Here is an 18320-nt window from a genome sequence, read left to right as displayed (position 1 = left end):
AGTTGCCTTTTCCCCCCCTTTTTTTCTCTCCCTTCCCCCCCCCCCCCCCCCCCCCCAGTGTCACGGAGAGAAACTAATCCCTGTGATAAGATGATGGTGTTTTCTGTCGTAAATTGTTCCTTGTCATTGAAATTTATCTTCTGCTTCACTAGAGCTAAACTAGCATTAGAGTTTGTAAGCATGATCTTATTTCAGGATAGAATTTACTTGGAAATAGAGTGAGAAACTACTGGAGAGAGTCTAGTGGAGGGCTGCCAAGATGATTAGGGGACTGGAGCATCTCTCTTAAAAGGAAAGGCTGAGAGACCTGGGAGTGTTTAGCCTGAAGAAGAGAAGACTGAGAGGGGATCTTATAAATGTTTCTAAATATCTAAAGGGCAAGTGTCAAGAGGATGGGGCCAGACTCTTTGCAGTGTTACCCAGTGACAGGACAAGGGACAGCAGGCACAAACTAGAACACTGGAAGTTCTGTCTGAACACGAGGAAAAAATTCTTCACATTGAGGGTGACAGAGGACTAGAATAGGCTTCTCAGAGACGTTGCAGTCTCTTTCTCTGGAGACATTCAAAACTCACCTGGATGCAGCCTTGGGTAGCCTGCTGAGTGAACCTACCTTAGCAAGGAGGTAGGACTAGTTGATCTCCAGAGGTCCTTTCCAACCTCTACCATTCTGTGATTCTGTGAAAAGTTTAAGGGCCCAGGCAATAGGGAAAAACGCAACCCTACAGACAGATTTTCAATGTATCATCATCTTTCCTTAATGCCTTCCTAACCTGGCTGGCTGGCTGTCCTGGTGTTACCAATATGAACATTGATAGATGTTACAAAGATTATTTGTGCACTTCTTACTGTTTCTAAGGAAGAAGACCAACATACACCTTGTACAAAATAGAGTTCTAGAAGGCTGATGAGATTTGGTGGAATTTCATATGAAAATATTTGGTTATCTTAAGAATTCTTTAACAATTTCTATACATTTGCTGAAAGGTTAAAACTGAATATCGAATTGGGTAGAAATTGGCATTGCTTTGGCTTTGGTTTGAATTGCAACAATCTTCCTGGAAGTATTTTTCATCTGGCCTACAATGCAGTAATGTAACAAAATTTAACTTTCTAATATATGATACATTTCTTCATTGCATTGTCTTCCTTAAGATGGTATTTCTAAAAGTAAATAAGTAATAAATTTAATATAGGAATAATTTCAGTTTCTGTATTAGTCACTTTACATTAAATATTCTTTTAAAAAGCATTGCATGATTTTCCAAGCTGTAGAAATTTAATTCTTCTGTATGGAAGTTAAAAAGCTATTAAAAAAATAATTCATGGAATCCAGTATGACAGTACATGAACAGAGGAGTCCTGCAGCTAGGCAGCATGCCTGAAGGCTAGAGCTGTCAACTGGAAAAATTTCTCAGAACACCAAGCCTGAAAAATCTCCATTAAATAAGCTGTCACCTCTACAAAGTTAATAGACATATATATAAAATGAAGAACAGTCCCCTGCAGGTGCTTTGGCGTTTGGTATCACTTTCCAGCCATGGCCTTTAAATAGGAACATACCAACTGGAAAGGAAGACAGTTATTGCTGTCTCTTTTAACAGCCACAGAAATTTTAGTGAAGATTTTATGCTTGAGTAATTAATATCATATTATTAAAAAGAGCCTTTAGTTTGTACACCGAAACAGTACTTGTTGCCCCAAGGTGTGGTGATGAATGAAGTAATACTGCAGGATGTTTCTGCTCAGGTGAATGGCTCTGCTGGGTTTTCTCTGACATACTCAAGCGATTGAATAGTGTTCGTTCATGAGTCTTGTGAAATTCCTACACCATCCCTCTCAGTTCACCCCATCATTTAACCAAAAATTCTTGTGTCTTGTAGGATGTATGTGTGAAGGCTTATTTAGCTCTTCGACATCACACAAACCTGCTGATCATTCTATTCTCCATGATGCTAATGACTGGAATGCCACAATTAACCAGCAAAGAAGACATTGAATACATCCGGGATTCACTGACAGTGGGGAAAAGTGAAGAAGATGCCAAAAAGCATTTCCTTGACCAGATAGAGGTTTGCAGAGATAAGGGCTGGACTGTGCAATTTAACTGGTTCTTACATCTTGTGCTTGGAATCAAACAAGGAGTAGAAAAGCATTCTGCTTAATATTTTGTGTAAATCAACTGTGGGTGTGAATAGGAGGTTAGCGAATCTACATGTCATTTATGAATGCCAAATAAATGAGCAGTCAAAATTGTATTTACTTTGCTGGCAGCTTAAATGGATCTTCTAAAAAGGCAAGGACTTCTGCTCTGCCCCTCCAGAAGGTCTTCCTGTACTTGGGTATTTCAGTTTTCTTTATGAACATCTAACGACAGTTGAAGTTGCTGGATTCTTTTAACTGGTTGCTTTGCTCACATAGCTGGCATTTTTCTTATTGTCTTTAGAAATAATTTCAGCTAAATATGAAGGAGGACCTTGAGTATGATGATAACCTACAAATGCAAATATAAATCCCTTATGACATTACCTTTATTGTCATGAGGCCCTTCAAAAAAAAAACAAAACAAAGGGGGCAGAAGCATCTGTTTTAAAAACCTATGGCTGAACTGAAATCTCTTTAGGCAATTCACTTCTTTCTCAGCATAGCTTACACTCAAGTGTTTTTCATCCACATCCTTCTCTTTTGCCCCTTCCTTACCACTTTGTCCTTCTTGGATTTTTAATATGTTGTCAGTAGAAAACAGCTTTGGATGTTTAATAGTTTATCCCCTAGAGGGAATAACTTTAGCATCCTGAGATAGACAACTGATTTTGATTGTCCTACCGGGAGAATTTCATAGTTCCCTGGAATTTCCTCAGGTTTGAGCCTGAAATTCTGAAGGTTTAATTTTGAAAGGTTTGTTGTACTTTTTTAAGGGGCATATCCCTAATATATTACAGATTATATTCTTACTATAAAGTTAATAAAATTATACCTGTATAGTACAATCTTTGTAGAAAAAGCAATGGTACTTCCTTACTCCTCAGAGAAAACTTATCTAAGAGTAATCGACATTATACCAAATATTTGAGAAACCCAAAGCTATTTATTCTTCGGTGATATATTTTTGGGGTACACCTAGAAGGAATTCAGTGTAATCTTTGAAACTGTGTATATTTTGTTATTTATTTTTAATTTCTTAAGAGACTGTACTGAAAAGCTATTTATGAAAGAAAAAGATTGCCTAAGTTCAATATTTAAACTTAAAAGAGATAAAAATGGAGAGTGTTAAGAAGAATTTTAACTTCGCTACTGTAGGATACCTGCAAATTACCGAGTGTGCCTATGGTAGGAAAGGAAAGAATATTTATAGCACGAATTAGTCTTTGACTTGAATTATTATGGTATGCTTCCTGCTAACTGATTTTTACCAAAGAGAGAAGATGGCTTATAATATTGCTTTTTTGCACTTATGCCTGTGTAATTTCTTCTTTCATTGTAGCATTACATGGGGTTTACGTTCTGTATAAATGATCAACTGAATTTTTTAATTCTGTTATCATTTCCTTGGATTATTTCACAGAGCTGTTAAGATTCTCATTACTGCTGCCACTATTACTACTGAGTGTATTCTTGAAGGATTTTTAATAAGTGTACTGTAACTGGTGTCTCTGTTATGAGACACAGCCAATCTCTTCTTGAAATGTAGATGTTTAATTGATTACTGTGTACAACTATTTTTGATGTATGTGGTAGATTCTAGTTAAGGAAATCTAAAAATGATAAAATGTAGAATATTTTGTTGTTCTGTTACATTGTTATTCTGTGCAAGACAGTCTTAAGACCATACTAAAATATAAACTAAATAGTGGGCATTGTCTGCAAAATTATGGGTTTTGATTTGTATTTTATAGATCTGAAATAAATTTACATGTTCTATTCATTTGGTTATCATCATGAATAGCTTTGCCTGAAATACACCTAAATATTTTTTATCCATTAACTTAAAGGCTATTTAATCTCAGTGAGAAATCCTATTCAAAGGCCCATTCAGAAGAATTGTTTTAGTTCCATATTAATAACTCCATACAATGTCAAATACCTTAAATTTTAATACTCTGTTATGTTAGAATTGCAATTATTGTAATTGTAAAATGTGAATAGAGTTTTACCACTTTATAAAGAACACTTCAGTCCTGGTTTGTTCTATAAAAAAAAAAAAAATCTGAAGATTTTAGTAGACTTACAGAATTGTTTTGTTTGGAACACTTCCTTGGTCCTGCTGGTCCTGAGAAAAGCCAGGATGCTGTTGAAACTAATAAGTTTGCAGTTTTAAAAAGTAAATCTGCTGCTAAATTTAACTCCATCATGGGGAAATAAATGCTAATCACAATTTCGAGGGAAATAGCACTCCAAGTAGCCTTCATTCACAGGGAAAAAAAAAAAAAAAAAAAAAAAAGTCTACAAGACATTTGCACCCAGAGGAAAGCAGTTTATTCCTACACAAAGCTTAGACTGGTGATTGTGGTGGGTTTGAAAGAGAAGGCCTAGCCTTCTCTCCCCCACAAAGAGGAAGAAAAAAAACCCACAGCTAGCCAGCCAGAGAAGCAAAAGGAAAAAAAATGCTATATTTTACAAGCAATTTGGGGGAATGCAGGATATGTACACAATTTACAGTATTTACAACATACATACAGAAATACACAGCAAAGTGAAAAAAAAACCAATAATACAGGAATGAAATTCCCTCCTCCTTCCTAAACTGAGGGGCCCAGAACTGGACACAGTACTCGAGGTGTGGCCTAACCAGTGCAGTGTACAGGGGCAGAATGACCTCCCTGCTCCTGCTGGCCACACTGTTCTTGATGCAGGCCAGGATGCCATTGGCCCTCTTGGCTGCCTGGGCACACTGCAGGCTCATGTTAAGCCTACCATCAACCAGCACCCCCAGATCCCTCTCTGCCTGGCTGCTCTCTAGCCACTCTGACCCCAGCCTGTAGCACTGCATGGGGTTGTTGTGGCCAATGTGCAGAACCCGGCATTTGGATGTGTTAAATGTGTTAAAGATGTAGCTGCCAGATCTCCTTTTTACCTACAGAACAAGCTATTAGGCAGCTCACTGGCACTCAGCTGTGCATTCCTATGGCTGATTATCTGTTGGCTTTCATATACCTCTGGAAAGCTCAACCCCCAACTGACTATTTTCTGGCAATCCCTGACACAAGGGAAACCAAGAGAGAGATGTAGTTTGAGGCAGTCTATCTTTAAGGTGGAGTGGAACTGCTTTTCAGGTGAGGAGGTGGGCACAAGTACACACCTGCCCATCCCCATGCAGAATACAGCCATCACTTTCTGCAGTGATGGCCTTGAAAGCTGGAGCTTTATCACAGCCACCACTGCTGGAGCAGAAAGCTGAACTACAGTTACCTGAGTTTGGGCCTAATGTTTTCCAGTGTGTAAAAACGCCAAATGCTTCAGAATAGCTGATTTATAAAAGGTATAAGTCAAGAAATGTGAATTGGTCACTAACCACATTTTTCACAGGCTCTTACACAGCATGTAGAGAGAGAAAATTACTAAATTTTCTGAGTAGGTCTTAATTATCTTTATATTCTGTTAGCCCTAAGATTATTTGTTGAAACTTAAAATTTTTGAGGTCTACTTTTTCTTTTAAGATGTATTCTATTTTCTTGGTAATCTAAATTCACATTACCGCAGCACCTAACAGTGGAAACTTGAATTTTTTCTTAGAGTCAGTGCCTCAGGCTCAGTTGTGACTTGACACATACTTTGGCTCTAGTAAGATCATTGAGATGTTGGTTAGCAATGAGTGTGTCCCCAAGGCTCCAGCCTAATTATATTCCAGGACAGAAAAAGAAGTTGAAAGAGAGCTAAGGTGTACTGCATAGTTATATTTAGATCTTCACTCAATACACCAGTTGCACTTGTTAAAGGTATTTAACCTATCACTAGCAGAATGTTTAGTCTTATTTAACGCATATTTAGCAGAATTTTCTCTAAAATGTGACCAGTGGTACAGAAATAAAGATATGAACAACTGACTTGGGAAAAACATCAATGGAAATTACAACTCTTTTAAGGTATTTTTCATTATAAACATTTTTTACTGTCTACTTAGCAGCATTCCATAAATCTGCATAAGTAGTCCCAAGGATTATGTAGATTACAGGCTCTGTGCTGATGACTTTCTAAAGCAGTTTGTGGAACATAGTCTTGAAAATGAGAAACTATTAAAATTAAAATCTACAATATCAAAGTGCCTGTAGTGTCTGATAGGCCCTTTGAGTATCCCAGTGACACTGAAGGGTCTGAAAAACACTGACATGCTTTCATGAATCTTCTAACTGCAATTATAGACAACACGTGTTGGAAACAGCACTCCAGAAATTGTCTGTTCTCCAGGACAGAAGTCTTAAAGAAGAAATTCCTGCCACACATACCTTATTCTGCATTTCAGAGGCCAGAAAAAGTACAAATACATATTTAAACTTTGTGGCACATTTGCAGAAAATAAAATTGGTGCTGGAGAAGAGAAAGGAGTTTGTCTGCAGTGACACCATTAAATAATAAGGACTCAAAGATACAAATGACATGGTTATAACCTTGTGAAGTTTACACATCATCATGTCAGAGAAAAGATGTGTTAGTGACCAGTTCTACTATGATACAAGGAGATGGTCAGAAGGACATCGCTTTTCATACAATCATAGAATGGTCTGGGTTGGAAGGGACCTCCAAATGTCACCCAGTCTGACCTCCCTGCGGTCAGCAGAGACATCCTCAGCTAGGTCAGGTTGCCCAGAGCCCTGTCAAGCCTCACCTTGAATATCTCCTGGGAAGGGGCCTCAACCACCTCCCTGGGCAACTTTTTACAGTGTTCCACTACCCTCACAGTGAAGAATTTGTTCTTGACATCCAATCTAATTCTGCTCTTATTTAGTTTGAAGCCATTGCCCCTTGTCCCATCACTGCAGGCCTTTGTAAACAGTCTCTTTCCATCCTTCCTGTAAGACCCCTTCAGGTACTGGAAGGCTGCTATTAGGTGTCCCTGGAGCCTTCTCTTCTCCAGGCTGAACAATCCCAGCTCCCTCAGCCTGTCATCATAGCAGAGATGCTCCAACCCCCTGATCATTTCCATGGCCCTCCTCTGGATCTGTTCCTTCAGGTCCTTGTCCTTCCTATATTGAGGGCTCCAGACCTGGATGCAGTACTTCAGGTGAGGTCTCACCAGAGCAGAGTAAGGTGGCAGAATCACCTTTCTGGATCTGCCAGCAACGCATCTTTTGATGCGGCCCAGGATGTGATTGGCCTTCTGGGCTGCAAGCACACACTGCCTGCTCATGTCCAGCTTCTCATCCAACAGCATCCCCATGTCCTTTGATCACCTTCACAGCCCTCCTCTGGACTGGAGGAATGGGATTCTTATATGCAGCAAGAGAGAGGCTGATGTCCTGCCTGTTGATAATGAGCAAGTGTGCACTTCATGTGAAAAAGTGGGTGCACAGCAGCACTTGACATGGCAAGACCCTTTCATAGGCTGCAGAAAGCAAGAAGGCAGTGTTTAGAAAAAGATGTACCATTTCTCAGGTAATATCCAGGGGATGCAAAAGAAGAGGCTGTCACTTTGGAAACAGCAGCAGCACAGTGCCAGAAACACATGCCAGTTAATTTTAGCGAACAAAAGAGAACTGTGTATGGCAGAAGTGCTATATCTAGTAAGTACAAGCACATCCCACACTTGGGTGCAGTCTCTCTGGTGTTCAGCATTAGAAGTCACAGTTTGCAATGCTGGTCACTCAAAGCTGTAGTGCCTATGGTTAGAGTTTTCCACTGATCCGTTTATTAAGTGCATGAAGAAACAAACAGAAAATAATAATCTGTAGATAGCAGCATTTCTTGAAAAGATAAAAATCAAATCTAATGTAATGAAAAGTAAATTCCCTCAAAGGAGAAAGACAATGGAAATGTTAATGGCCCACAGTACAAAATGATTTTAAAATTACAGCTCAGACTTTGTACCAGATCCTCCTTTGCCTTTGAATATATCTTCCTTTATCACGACTAACTATCCTGCAAAACGCTATGAGGGCTGACTGTTTAATAACCTAAGAAATCTGCTGCCACAATGCAGTTCTATCATAAAGAGTTCATTAATAATTTGAAATACAGCCAGAGCTGAATTTTGCTCAGATTACTTATTGGTAAATTACCAGGGATTAAAAACAAACAAGCAAACCAATAAAAAAAGCAAAGAAACAATTAGTCTTCTGCTTCTTCCTGAAATCAATCATCAAGTCTCTGGGACTGGCATTAAACTCGTCACATGGGGAAATTATTTGCCATCATGATAGAAATGCATTTTTGAAGCATTTGGAACTGGCTCCTGTCAGGAACAGGATACTGGCCTGGACAGACTCTAGCTCTGATGCAGGGTGGCAGCTTTTCTGCTCAGCTGTCAAATGTCTCTGCATGAAAGAATCTCAGTGAGATAAACAGGTCTCCTCAGGAAATGCTCTCCTTCCAGCCAACGTTATCCTTCATTTTGATGAAGTTCATGACAGCATCTCTGTTTTACAAACCTGCTTCTTTCCCACAGAATATGATATATTTTCCAAACCTTACAAAACAGTAATTCTGCCTGCCTGGAGTGAAAAATACCCAGAGATCTCAGTAACTTTAAAGCAATCTGAAACCAAAATACTTTAGACAGGGACATTTCAACTCAAGGTAATGCCTCATGCAAAGGCATGCCATTATTCTTCATGCCATTGCAGATCTTGTATTGTAGGGAGATGCTAATGAGCTAAATGTTAATTTTTCAGAGGACAATCTTTGGGACTCTCAATGCAACAGCACACTGAAGTAAGAGTGAAGAGTGGGTACTAACAAGACCAGAGACTTGAAGGTCCTGTGGAGACTGAGGGCGGTAGGTGGGCGTTGGGTGCAACTCTGTCTTTCCCATGGCAACAGGAACCAAGTGGCAGCAGCCATGGCAAAGATGGATGTAGAAGTCAGGGATGAGTTACGTGTCCTAGGGCTTCAAGGCAAGGGTAAGCGCATTGCACCAAAGGCCAGACCAACAGGCTTTTGATGACAGATTCTGCCTCCATCACTCTGCTTTTCCAAAAAAGGAAAGGTGGGCACTTGACCCTCCATCTGAGGAGGAAATGGCACCACTCCTCTCCCTTGTGGGCTCTGAGTGCACAGCCAGCAGCAAAAGGGTTTGGACCTCAGCAGGTAAGGTACATTACCAAAAGCATTCTTTAACAGGATTCATGCAACTGCTGTGCACAACTCACTGTTTGCCAAGTGTCTGTCACAAGGATTTGAGGAGTGCATCTCTTGGAAGACTTCCCTAATGTCTCATTTATTCCCACTCTTCTCCTTTCCTTATTCTCCCTCTGCTTTCTTCTGTAAATTCTAACATGAGCTCTTCAGAGATCCTGAAAATCTTTATTTATCCATATATAAAAGCCTGTTTAGTTTACCCTGTGCTCTGCAGTTCCTTATTCTTCCAATTCATCTAAACACAGACAACAAAGTACAGCATCAGGATTTATAACAGCAAGAGGATTGTTTTTATGATGTTGTTAGCACCAGAAGAAAAGGAAATCAATGTCTTCAAGTGGTCTGGAACACAAGACTCGCACCCCAAATTGGAGATTAAAACCCTCATAACTCACCAAGTTATATAATTGTAGAGCACTGACACTTTTAAACTCTCTTCTCTTCCTCTGTCCCCATAGGTAGACATATCTTTTTCTGAAAAGCCAGCTGTGGATGCTAAATACAGATCTCCCTCATGACTGCTCTGATGGTATCTCCACTAACCCTTCACCACCTCTCCAAGAAGCCAACCACCGTTCATTCCCTGCTCTCTCTTAATTCTCTGTTGGACTGCCCTCCCGCAGGGCTCAAACCTTCTTTTCTATACTAGGCCTACAAAGTCTATCTGGAAAAAGAACAACAAACATCCAAGAAAAATAAAGTGTTCTTCTGCCTCATATTTCCTAACCAAGATATGTATGAGCTGCAGAGATTTGTATGTGAAAGAATATATTTATGACATCAGTCATCCACTTAAATGCGGGGCGGGGGGGGGGGGATCTATTCAAAGCGGTCTTTAATTAATGCAAAATTTATTCTCAGAGTCCTGGTACTGGTGTTATCTGAACTGTTCAATGAAAACAAATACAGTTTATAAAACAAACTTCCTCTTCTGTTTTTTCTTTTCTCCCCAGTATTGATAGGTAAAACCATAATGTGGATTATGATTCCTAGCTGCTACCCAGGATGTTTCCCCCAGTTCCTCAGTTCTATTCTCTTGTTACTGTTGCTTAGACATTGAAATCTAAAACCCGAATAGACTGTCCACTTCTTAGAGCCAGCTGAACGCACAGCTGAATGCTAGCAAAAGAACCAAGTGTCACAAATGCAGGTAACTGAGATACTGTCAACACCTGCTCTGAGAGAAACTTGCTAAAAATTCTCCTGACTGTCAACCCCTTTAGAAAAGGAATCTAACTGCAAAAGAAATCAGCAAAAGGTGTGCATAGATGCTTCAAGGTGCAAAGCACTGGAAAACCAGGCTTTCCTAAGTTTAATGCTCTGCATTCACCCTCCTGACCACTATTATCAATGGACTCAAAGTGGAAAAGGAACTTCATTGTGAATACACTTTTGACTGGAAAAAGTGGAGAAGTCTTAATGCAGTTAGTACAATAGCAACAGAAATACAGACTGTCTCCAGGATGATCCAAACTCAAAAAAGAAGCAGTAACATGGGGCTACTGCAGTCTAGTTATCCCAGACAGTACCATGTGTACATCTTATCCTAAACTGTTACCAGTTTAAATAATGGCATCAGCAACTGGACCTGCTAAGAAGTGAGTTAGGCACCTACATGAGAGATAGGCCAATGAAAAAGATACATGGAAGTCTTTATCATGACAGAAATATCCTAATTTACAAAGCACCAAAGCTAAAGCACAAGAAATATGTATTAGCATTATTTACAAGATCAAGAGAATATAAACTGAAACTGAATCACAGGAAATAATTAAAAGCACCACTTTGTCAAAAAGACTTGGGAACCACAGTACAGATAGTCTGCTAGGAGTTGTTTAAATACAGCAGACGTCACACAATTTGCAGCAAGACCTCCCAAAAACTTAAAGGATACCATAACCCTTGAAACACAAACACCACTAGCTGTAGACAACTTGCTGGCACCAGTAAGAACAACACTTTTACAAGGAGAAGTTCCTTGAGTGCAGAAGAGGGGAAAATAGCAATATTTCTGTTCAAACAGCTAAAAGAAATATTTGTAGATGTCAGAAATTTTACAAATCCAGAAAGGACATAGTTTAAAAGACACAAAAAAAAAAAAAAAAAAAAAGGCATGAGAACATATAGAAGTCTGTAAGAAAAAATACCATGATACAAGGATGAAAAAAGCTCCAACATTTGGAGAAACACAAACAGAAAATGCCCCCCAAACTGTGCAGTGCCAGCTACAAATGAAGACAAAATGAGACTTTTGTGACAATCAGTATTTTAGGAGAATTTCAGAAAACTGGTTAACTGTGGTGGGTTACACCCATCCTGGGTGGAGGGCTGAGAGAGCCCTGCTTTTCCCTAGGGGACAAAAGAAACCTGATCCAGGTGAACAGAGAGGGACTTGGCTTCTCCCTCCCAGGAAGAGGGGTCCCCGGGGGTCGAAGGTGGTTTATTCCACTCCCGCTTCCTGTCCAGCAAGCCTATAAAAAGGAAGATGCTGTGGTCATTTGCTCTCCTTGCTTCTGCCTCACCTGTTCCAGAGGACCAACAGCCATAGCCAGCCTGCTAGTTCTGCCACGGGGTCAGGCCTGGTCTTTCTCTACGGCATCCACGCTTCTCTAAAGGACTGAAATTCACATACATTGAGGAAAATATAAGACCACCCAAGTTTGGTTTTGTATATTTTCCTATTCATCCTTATTCCTTACCCTTCTAAACCCTCCCTGTTACTAATATAAATATACACACACATATATATAGATAGATAGATATTTGGTTAAAAAATTTACTTCTCCTACTTCTAAACCGACTCCAGATCATTTTTTGGTAGATATACCTCCTTCTCTTTTCCCCTACCCCTTTTTTTTTTTCCTTTCTCTTCTTTTTCCTCATCAGGGCAAAGGAGCGGGGGAGGAATTATCCGTTTGCTACCATCTGAGCTCTTAAACTCCAGTTAAGGCTCAAACCACAACATTAACTTCCAAAATGACAAAGTATTCTTGGCTACCGAGGACTTCTGGATGGAATAAACAAACTCTAGACTTATGGACTGCAGAAGCAGGGTACGTGGTCATCACAACAAAAATACTTCAGTGGCTCTGAAAAAGATATTCAGGTCACCTCTCAGAGGGATACACAGGGAGAGAGATGGACTGTGCACTTCCTCAGCAAGAATGATCAAAAATAGCTGGAGATCTTTCCTTCATTCAAAACACCAGAACCAAAACTCAAGGAGCTGGATGGCAATGCCCAAATGTGTCCAGCAGAGCACAGCAGGAGTAGGTGGCTGTTCTTTCTAAACTCAGAGGAAACTATTACCTGATGATTGTCAATTAGTGTGGTAGATTTTCAGTCTTAATCAAACATGGAAACAGACAGAATGGTAAATCAGGCTGTGTCAGAGCCTTACAAGTTCCCAGTCCAAACTACAGCAAGGCTCTGAAAACTGAGAGCTGGGCTTCTTTATCATGAGGGCAGTGGAACACTGCAACAGGTTGCCCAGGGAGGTGGTTGAGGGCCCATCCCTGGAGATATTCAAGGTGAGGCTCAATAGGGCTCCGGGCAACCTGATCTAGTTGGGGATGCCCCTGCTTACCGCAGAGGGGGTTTGACTAGATGACCTTTGGATGTTCCTTCCAACCCAGACCATTCTATGATCCTGTGATCCTATACTATAACTTAGTTTCTTAACTGTTCTGCCCAAATAGAAGCAGCTTATCCTTAATGCTGACCTAATCTGTAATAAAAACATCAGAACTGTCCCTGTAAAAGGAGTGTACATTAGCTTACTCATGAGTGTCTACCCTCCTAACAACTGGTTTATGGCTTGCACTTTTCTTAATGCTACTTTATTAATAGAAAAAGCGCTCCAGCAGAAGATGTAAGCAAATATGATCCTCACAGATAAATGGAGTAGAGATGGTTTACAACTTGAAGAATGTTCATACCCATGAGTCACCATGTGGCAGTGTTTGCTAGATTAGGGATCTGCAGTGAGCTTCCTCAAGTAATAGTCAACAACTAACATCTGAGAGATTTAACAGATCTGTACAGGATGGATATTTTAGACATGCACAACCAGCTCTTCGTATTATTTTTGGCCAAATAGACAGATGATGAGAAATACTTAAAAATAGTCTATCAATTGCTAATCAAAGCAAATGAAGGTTGTCAAGAATCTCCTTCAGTTTACTCAGAGCTACTGAAAATAAGCAAAAGATGTGAGTTGTTTCTAATACCAAGAGTATTGACCAATATTTGTTCACTGAAAGACAAGCTAAAAATTGTACTATGATAAAAAGTGGCAAATCACTTAAAACTTCAAGAAATTACAATATTGTGCCAAGAAGCCTAAGAAGATGATCTGCCCTCAAAGTAATTAAATAAGCAGGACAACCTAATGAACACAGAAGAGACATACAGGGAAAAAGGAAACTCCTAGCTCTTAGTTGTGCAATAGGCTATCAGCAATACTGAAACAGCAAATGAAGAGAAAATGCATGCAGTATTAGCAAGCCCCAGTACCCTCCTGATTAGCATACAGAAAACTACAATACAGCCAACTCAAGCACAGATCATTTGTCATGTTTTGGCTATAGCTACAAGAATCAAAAGCAGCAGTTACTTCAGATCGAAGATTTAAATGCCCAAGCAAAGGAAAACACGAGAGAAAGAAAAGCCTTGGGCAATGCTGCTCTGAAGAAAAACGGAAAGAAAAACGACAGAGACGTCACCATGGAGCCTGGAAGAAGCAGAACCCTCTCTCTGTGTCCTAAGTTCCACCTGCTGCAACTCATGGAGCTGAAGAGGCTGCCCAGAGGACCACATGTCTTCTACAGCCAAAGCCTCAGCACTCTTTCTCTACAGACCCAACATCTCCTGCAGCACCTTTCCTCCACAGACTCAAACTGTCTTGGGGAGGGGGAGTGGTGTAGTAAAATAACTCCTTTACTCTTCTCTCTCTCTATTTTCTCTCTCTCCCCTTCTGATCCATCCACTTTATTTATGTAATAAATAATCTAGCTGTTGATATTTTGGCCTCGTTTATGCCTCTAATTTCACAACATAGGAATATTGAAAAGAACTGAGTCTCTTTCCCTCTCTGGACTGAGAGAGTAGTCCAGTGCCATGGTGTCCCAAATGGGTTTTGCACACCTCATGTGCGTATGTAAGACAATGCATTGAGGTGCAAAATTACTGGTTTTGGTAGCATTATAAATAAAAAAAAATAACCATACTATTTATTTCATCTTTATTTTACCCACTTTTTTCTTTTTTTAAATTTCTGTGTATATTTATAATATGGTTGTTGATAATTGATCATAACAATACATTATTTTAAAAATACATTAGTACATGTATAAAAATGTATTTATAAAGAGCTACATATTGAGGCATGTGTTTGAAATTTTTCCTGGTAGGAGTTTTTACCTTGGAGAGGCTTCTGAATGTCTAATGGCTAAATTCAACCACTGAGCTGTTTAAAAGCCATTTATCCCAGAGCCAGGGGCAAGACCTTCAACCAGCCAAGACACCACACAGAGGAGCTCAGCCCCAGTATGGAGGCCCAGCCAGCACCCATGGAAGATATTGGAGGAATCATCAATCATTGCCCTAACAACCAGGGGGCTCCCGGGCCCCCCAGCCTTTGATGTCACCATCACCCAGTGTGCACCATGGGCACTCACCAGCAATGAGAGGAGGATCCCTCAGCCCAGAAGGGCTCATCTTAGGGCCTCCACCTCTCCTGGTGGGGAATAAAAATGGGAGTGGGTGGGGAGGAGACTCCAACAGAGCCCAGGTGCTCTGGGATTTGAGGGGAAGAAGGGGGAAAACGGGGCGGGTGAGGGACTTCAAGGTGTTCAGGTAATGATAGGACTAGTGGGAATGGAAAAAAAAAAATAGAAATGGGTAGATTCAGATGGGATGTTAGGAAGAAATTCTTCACCATGAGGGTGAAGCATGGTTTGCCCAGGGAGGCGGTAGAAGCCTCGTCCCTGGGAGTTTTTATGGCCAGGCTGGATGTGGCTCTGGGCAACCTGATTTAATGTGAGGTGTCCCTAACCATGGCAGGGGGTTTAGAACTGGATGATCCTTGAGGCCCCCTCCAACCCCAACAATTCTATGATTCTAAAACAATTTTGCAGTTTAGGCTGGATGTTGGGAAGAAATTCTTCACAGAAAGAGTAAGTAGCCATTGGAATGGGCTGCCCAGGTAGGTGGTGGAGCCACTGTCCCTGGAATTGTTTAAAATAAAACTGGATGAGGCACTTAGTGCTATGGTTTATTTGATTAGATGGTGCTAGGTGCTAGGTTGGACTTGATGATCTTGAAGGTCTTTTCCAACCTGGTTAATTCTGTGATTCTCTGATTCTGTGACTGTGGTACGTTTTGACAATGTCTTTAAGAATAGATCCAGAATTCTTTTGCTTACAGGAATATGTGGCAAGACACAAGCAAACAGTCATATGGATTTTTTAAGCAAAGAAGAGGAAATTTAAGTCCTCCTTAATGTTTTTGGCTTTTTATGTACCTTGAGCTGAGTTATGAGCAGAGTAAGTTGAAAAGTTTTGTTAATAAAAAGCCTGTTTACTTTAGCTCATCCATTCCTTCACACAGCCTAAATAAAGGCAATAAAATTATGTTTACATTGAGTTATTTGCCTTTTTTTTTCCTCAAGAGGTAATTTCTTTTGCACTCTTGCTACCACTGCTATATATGGAAAGCTTAAATATAGGAAAAAATATTTGAATGTATAATTTATAATACAAACACTATATAACCAAGACCATCGTTCGCATAGGCATGGCTTTCTGAGAAGAGAAGCCTTGGATGCTCTTCTTGAACAATGGATATCCCCGTGGAAAATTTGGGGTGGAAATAAGATAAATAAGATAACCCTATGGTATCTTTCTACTTCTTTGAGAGGTTCCTGATGTTGCTGTTTCACAAGGGAGAAAGAACAGAGGACGTGAAATCCCCGTAGTGTGTGTCAGGGCTCACATTGCCTTTGATCTCAGGAGCTTTTTCAGTGGTACATAGGCCACATGCCCATTGCAAATGACAGGCAAAGAGGTTTTCAATGAGAACAATTGCTGCTGCTCTATGGATCGTTGCTCTCAACACATCTGGGAGCATGTGAGCTCTAGGTAGCCAGGATATCACTTATCACCAGGGTAGCAGGACAGGAGACAGCTGCAGCCAGGATTTAACAGAACAAGGAGAGAAAAGTTTGGGGTACCAATCAGGGTATATCAAAACAGCCATCTTTGTAGGAATCCCACTAATGTCAAATCACAGTGAATGAGCTCTAGTTCCAGCTGCAACCCTGCAGTCCTGGGCTTGGGAGAGGGATGTACTGTACCCAGAGGAAACAGGAACAAGATTCAGAGCTAGAAATTCAAAGCCCATTTCAACCATGTCTTTTTCAGCTGTTGCAAAACAGCTTTGGTAAATCTCTAGTCACATCATCATGACAATTTCCCCAGCTTGTTGACTAAACAGTTCCAGTACTAAATATAGGCCTCCTAGGCATGCCAGCAGAAGCTTGCCAAACATGAAGGAGAGCAATTTGTCCTTCCTGAGAAGACACATGCCACCATCAGGCATATGGTATGGAGCCAGAAACAATTCACCCGAGAATGGCAGACAGCCCACTAATGGCCTCAGACTGATGTATTTCCACACTGCCATGTTATCATACTTGTAACATGGAGGATAATTAGGACATTTCAGGGCAGTACTTTTTTCTTGCAAAAGAACTCACAGAAGTGCATAGTTAATGCTATCCTTTAAAAAACACAGGGAGTAATCTGGCAAACATTCACACCATGTTTTAAGGTCCTAAACCCACAAATGAATTTGCTCCACCTCCAGCTACTCTTAATACAGCTGTCAGAGTGGGTCACAGAGAACTGAGCTGTGTTCGAGAGGGAATTGCCTACACCTTAAAGAACAGGCCTGCAAATAAACAATAAACAATGGAAGACCTCTATAATGTAGTATATTTGGTTTACTTTGCTAAGAAAATTATATAATCCTGGAGAAAAAAAAAAAGCAACTTTTTTGCTAGTCTCTTCTGATGGATTATATATTTGTAAATCTAGACAGGCTGGTCCAGTTTTTAGAAGCTTAGTCACAAAGTCCAAGAACAGACTTTAACACAAACCCATGACATTTCCATTTTTCAGGATCCCAATCTTTCCCCCAAGAAAACCAACCAGTTTCAGTCTTACACTGGAAAGACGCTCTCCATCATTTTCCTCCAGTCCTGGCTCACAGACGAAGTCCCAGGTGACTGGAAACTGGCCAGTGTGGTCCCCATCCACAAGAAGGGTCGGATGGAGGAACCTGGAAACTACAGGCCGGTCAGCCTGACCTCAGTGCCAGGGAAAGTGATGGAGCAGATTATCCTGGAGGCAATCACTGCACACCTGAAGGATGGCCAAGGGCTCAGGTCCAGCCAACATGGATTTAGGAAGGGCAGGTCCTGCCTCTCCAACCTGATCTCCTTCTATGATCAGGTGACCCGCCTGGTGGATGTGGGGAGGCCTGTGGATGTGGTCTACCTAGACTTCAGCAAGGCCTTTGACACCGTCCCACACAGCAAACTGCTGTCTAAGCTAGCAGCTCATGGCTTGGACCACAACGCTCTGTGCTGGGTTAGGAACTGGCTGGAGGGCCGAGCCCAGAGAGTGGTCGTGAACGGTGCCACATCCAGCTGGCGGCCAGTCACCAGTGGTGTCCCCCAGGGAGCAGTGCTGGGCCCTGTCCTCTTTAACATCTTCATTGATGATCTGGATGAGGGGGTTGAGTCAGTCATCAGCAAGTTTGCAGATGACACCAAGTTAGGGGCAGATGTTAGTCAGTTAGAGGGTAGAAAGGCTCTGCAGAGGGACCTCGACCGACTGGACAGATGGGCAGAGTCCAATGGGATGGCATTCAACAAGTCTAAGTGCCGAGTGCTGCACTTTGGCCACGGCAATCCCATGCAGAGCTACAGGCTGGGGTCAGAGTGGCTGGAGAGCTCCCAGACAGAG

The 18320-nt window shown here is 40.9% G+C and overlaps 1 protein-coding gene and 1 long non-coding RNA gene across 2 annotated transcripts in view; one reads left to right on the top strand and one right to left on the bottom strand.

Annotated features, from left to right (window-relative positions):
- The window catches only part of PIK3CG (phosphatidylinositol-4,5-bisphosphate 3-kinase catalytic subunit gamma), a 30442-nt gene extending 26517 nt beyond the window's left edge, over positions 1-3925 (top strand). Inside the window, exon 11 of the mRNA XM_068167004.1 lies at positions 1884-3925. Within this exon, the coding sequence (XP_068023105.1) occupies positions 1884-2165 (282 nt within the window). The 3' untranslated portion in view covers positions 2166-3925. The remainder of the gene's footprint in view (positions 1-1883) is intronic.
- Positions 1-18320, bottom strand: part of LOC137454304 (uncharacterized) — a 109534-nt gene that overhangs the window by 79315 nt on the left and 11899 nt on the right. The gene's annotated exons all lie outside the window — the stretch shown is intronic.

Source organism: Melanerpes formicivorus, unplaced genomic scaffold (genome assembly GCF_026170545.1).
Source record: "Melanerpes formicivorus ecotype bairdi unplaced genomic scaffold, bMelFor1.0.p_v2 SCAF_3, whole genome shotgun sequence".
Classification (NCBI taxonomy): Eukaryota; Metazoa; Chordata; class Aves; order Piciformes; family Picidae; genus Melanerpes; species Melanerpes formicivorus.
The sequence above is the reverse complement of the archived record's forward strand: the minus strand, read 5'-3'. Positions and strand labels throughout refer to the sequence as shown.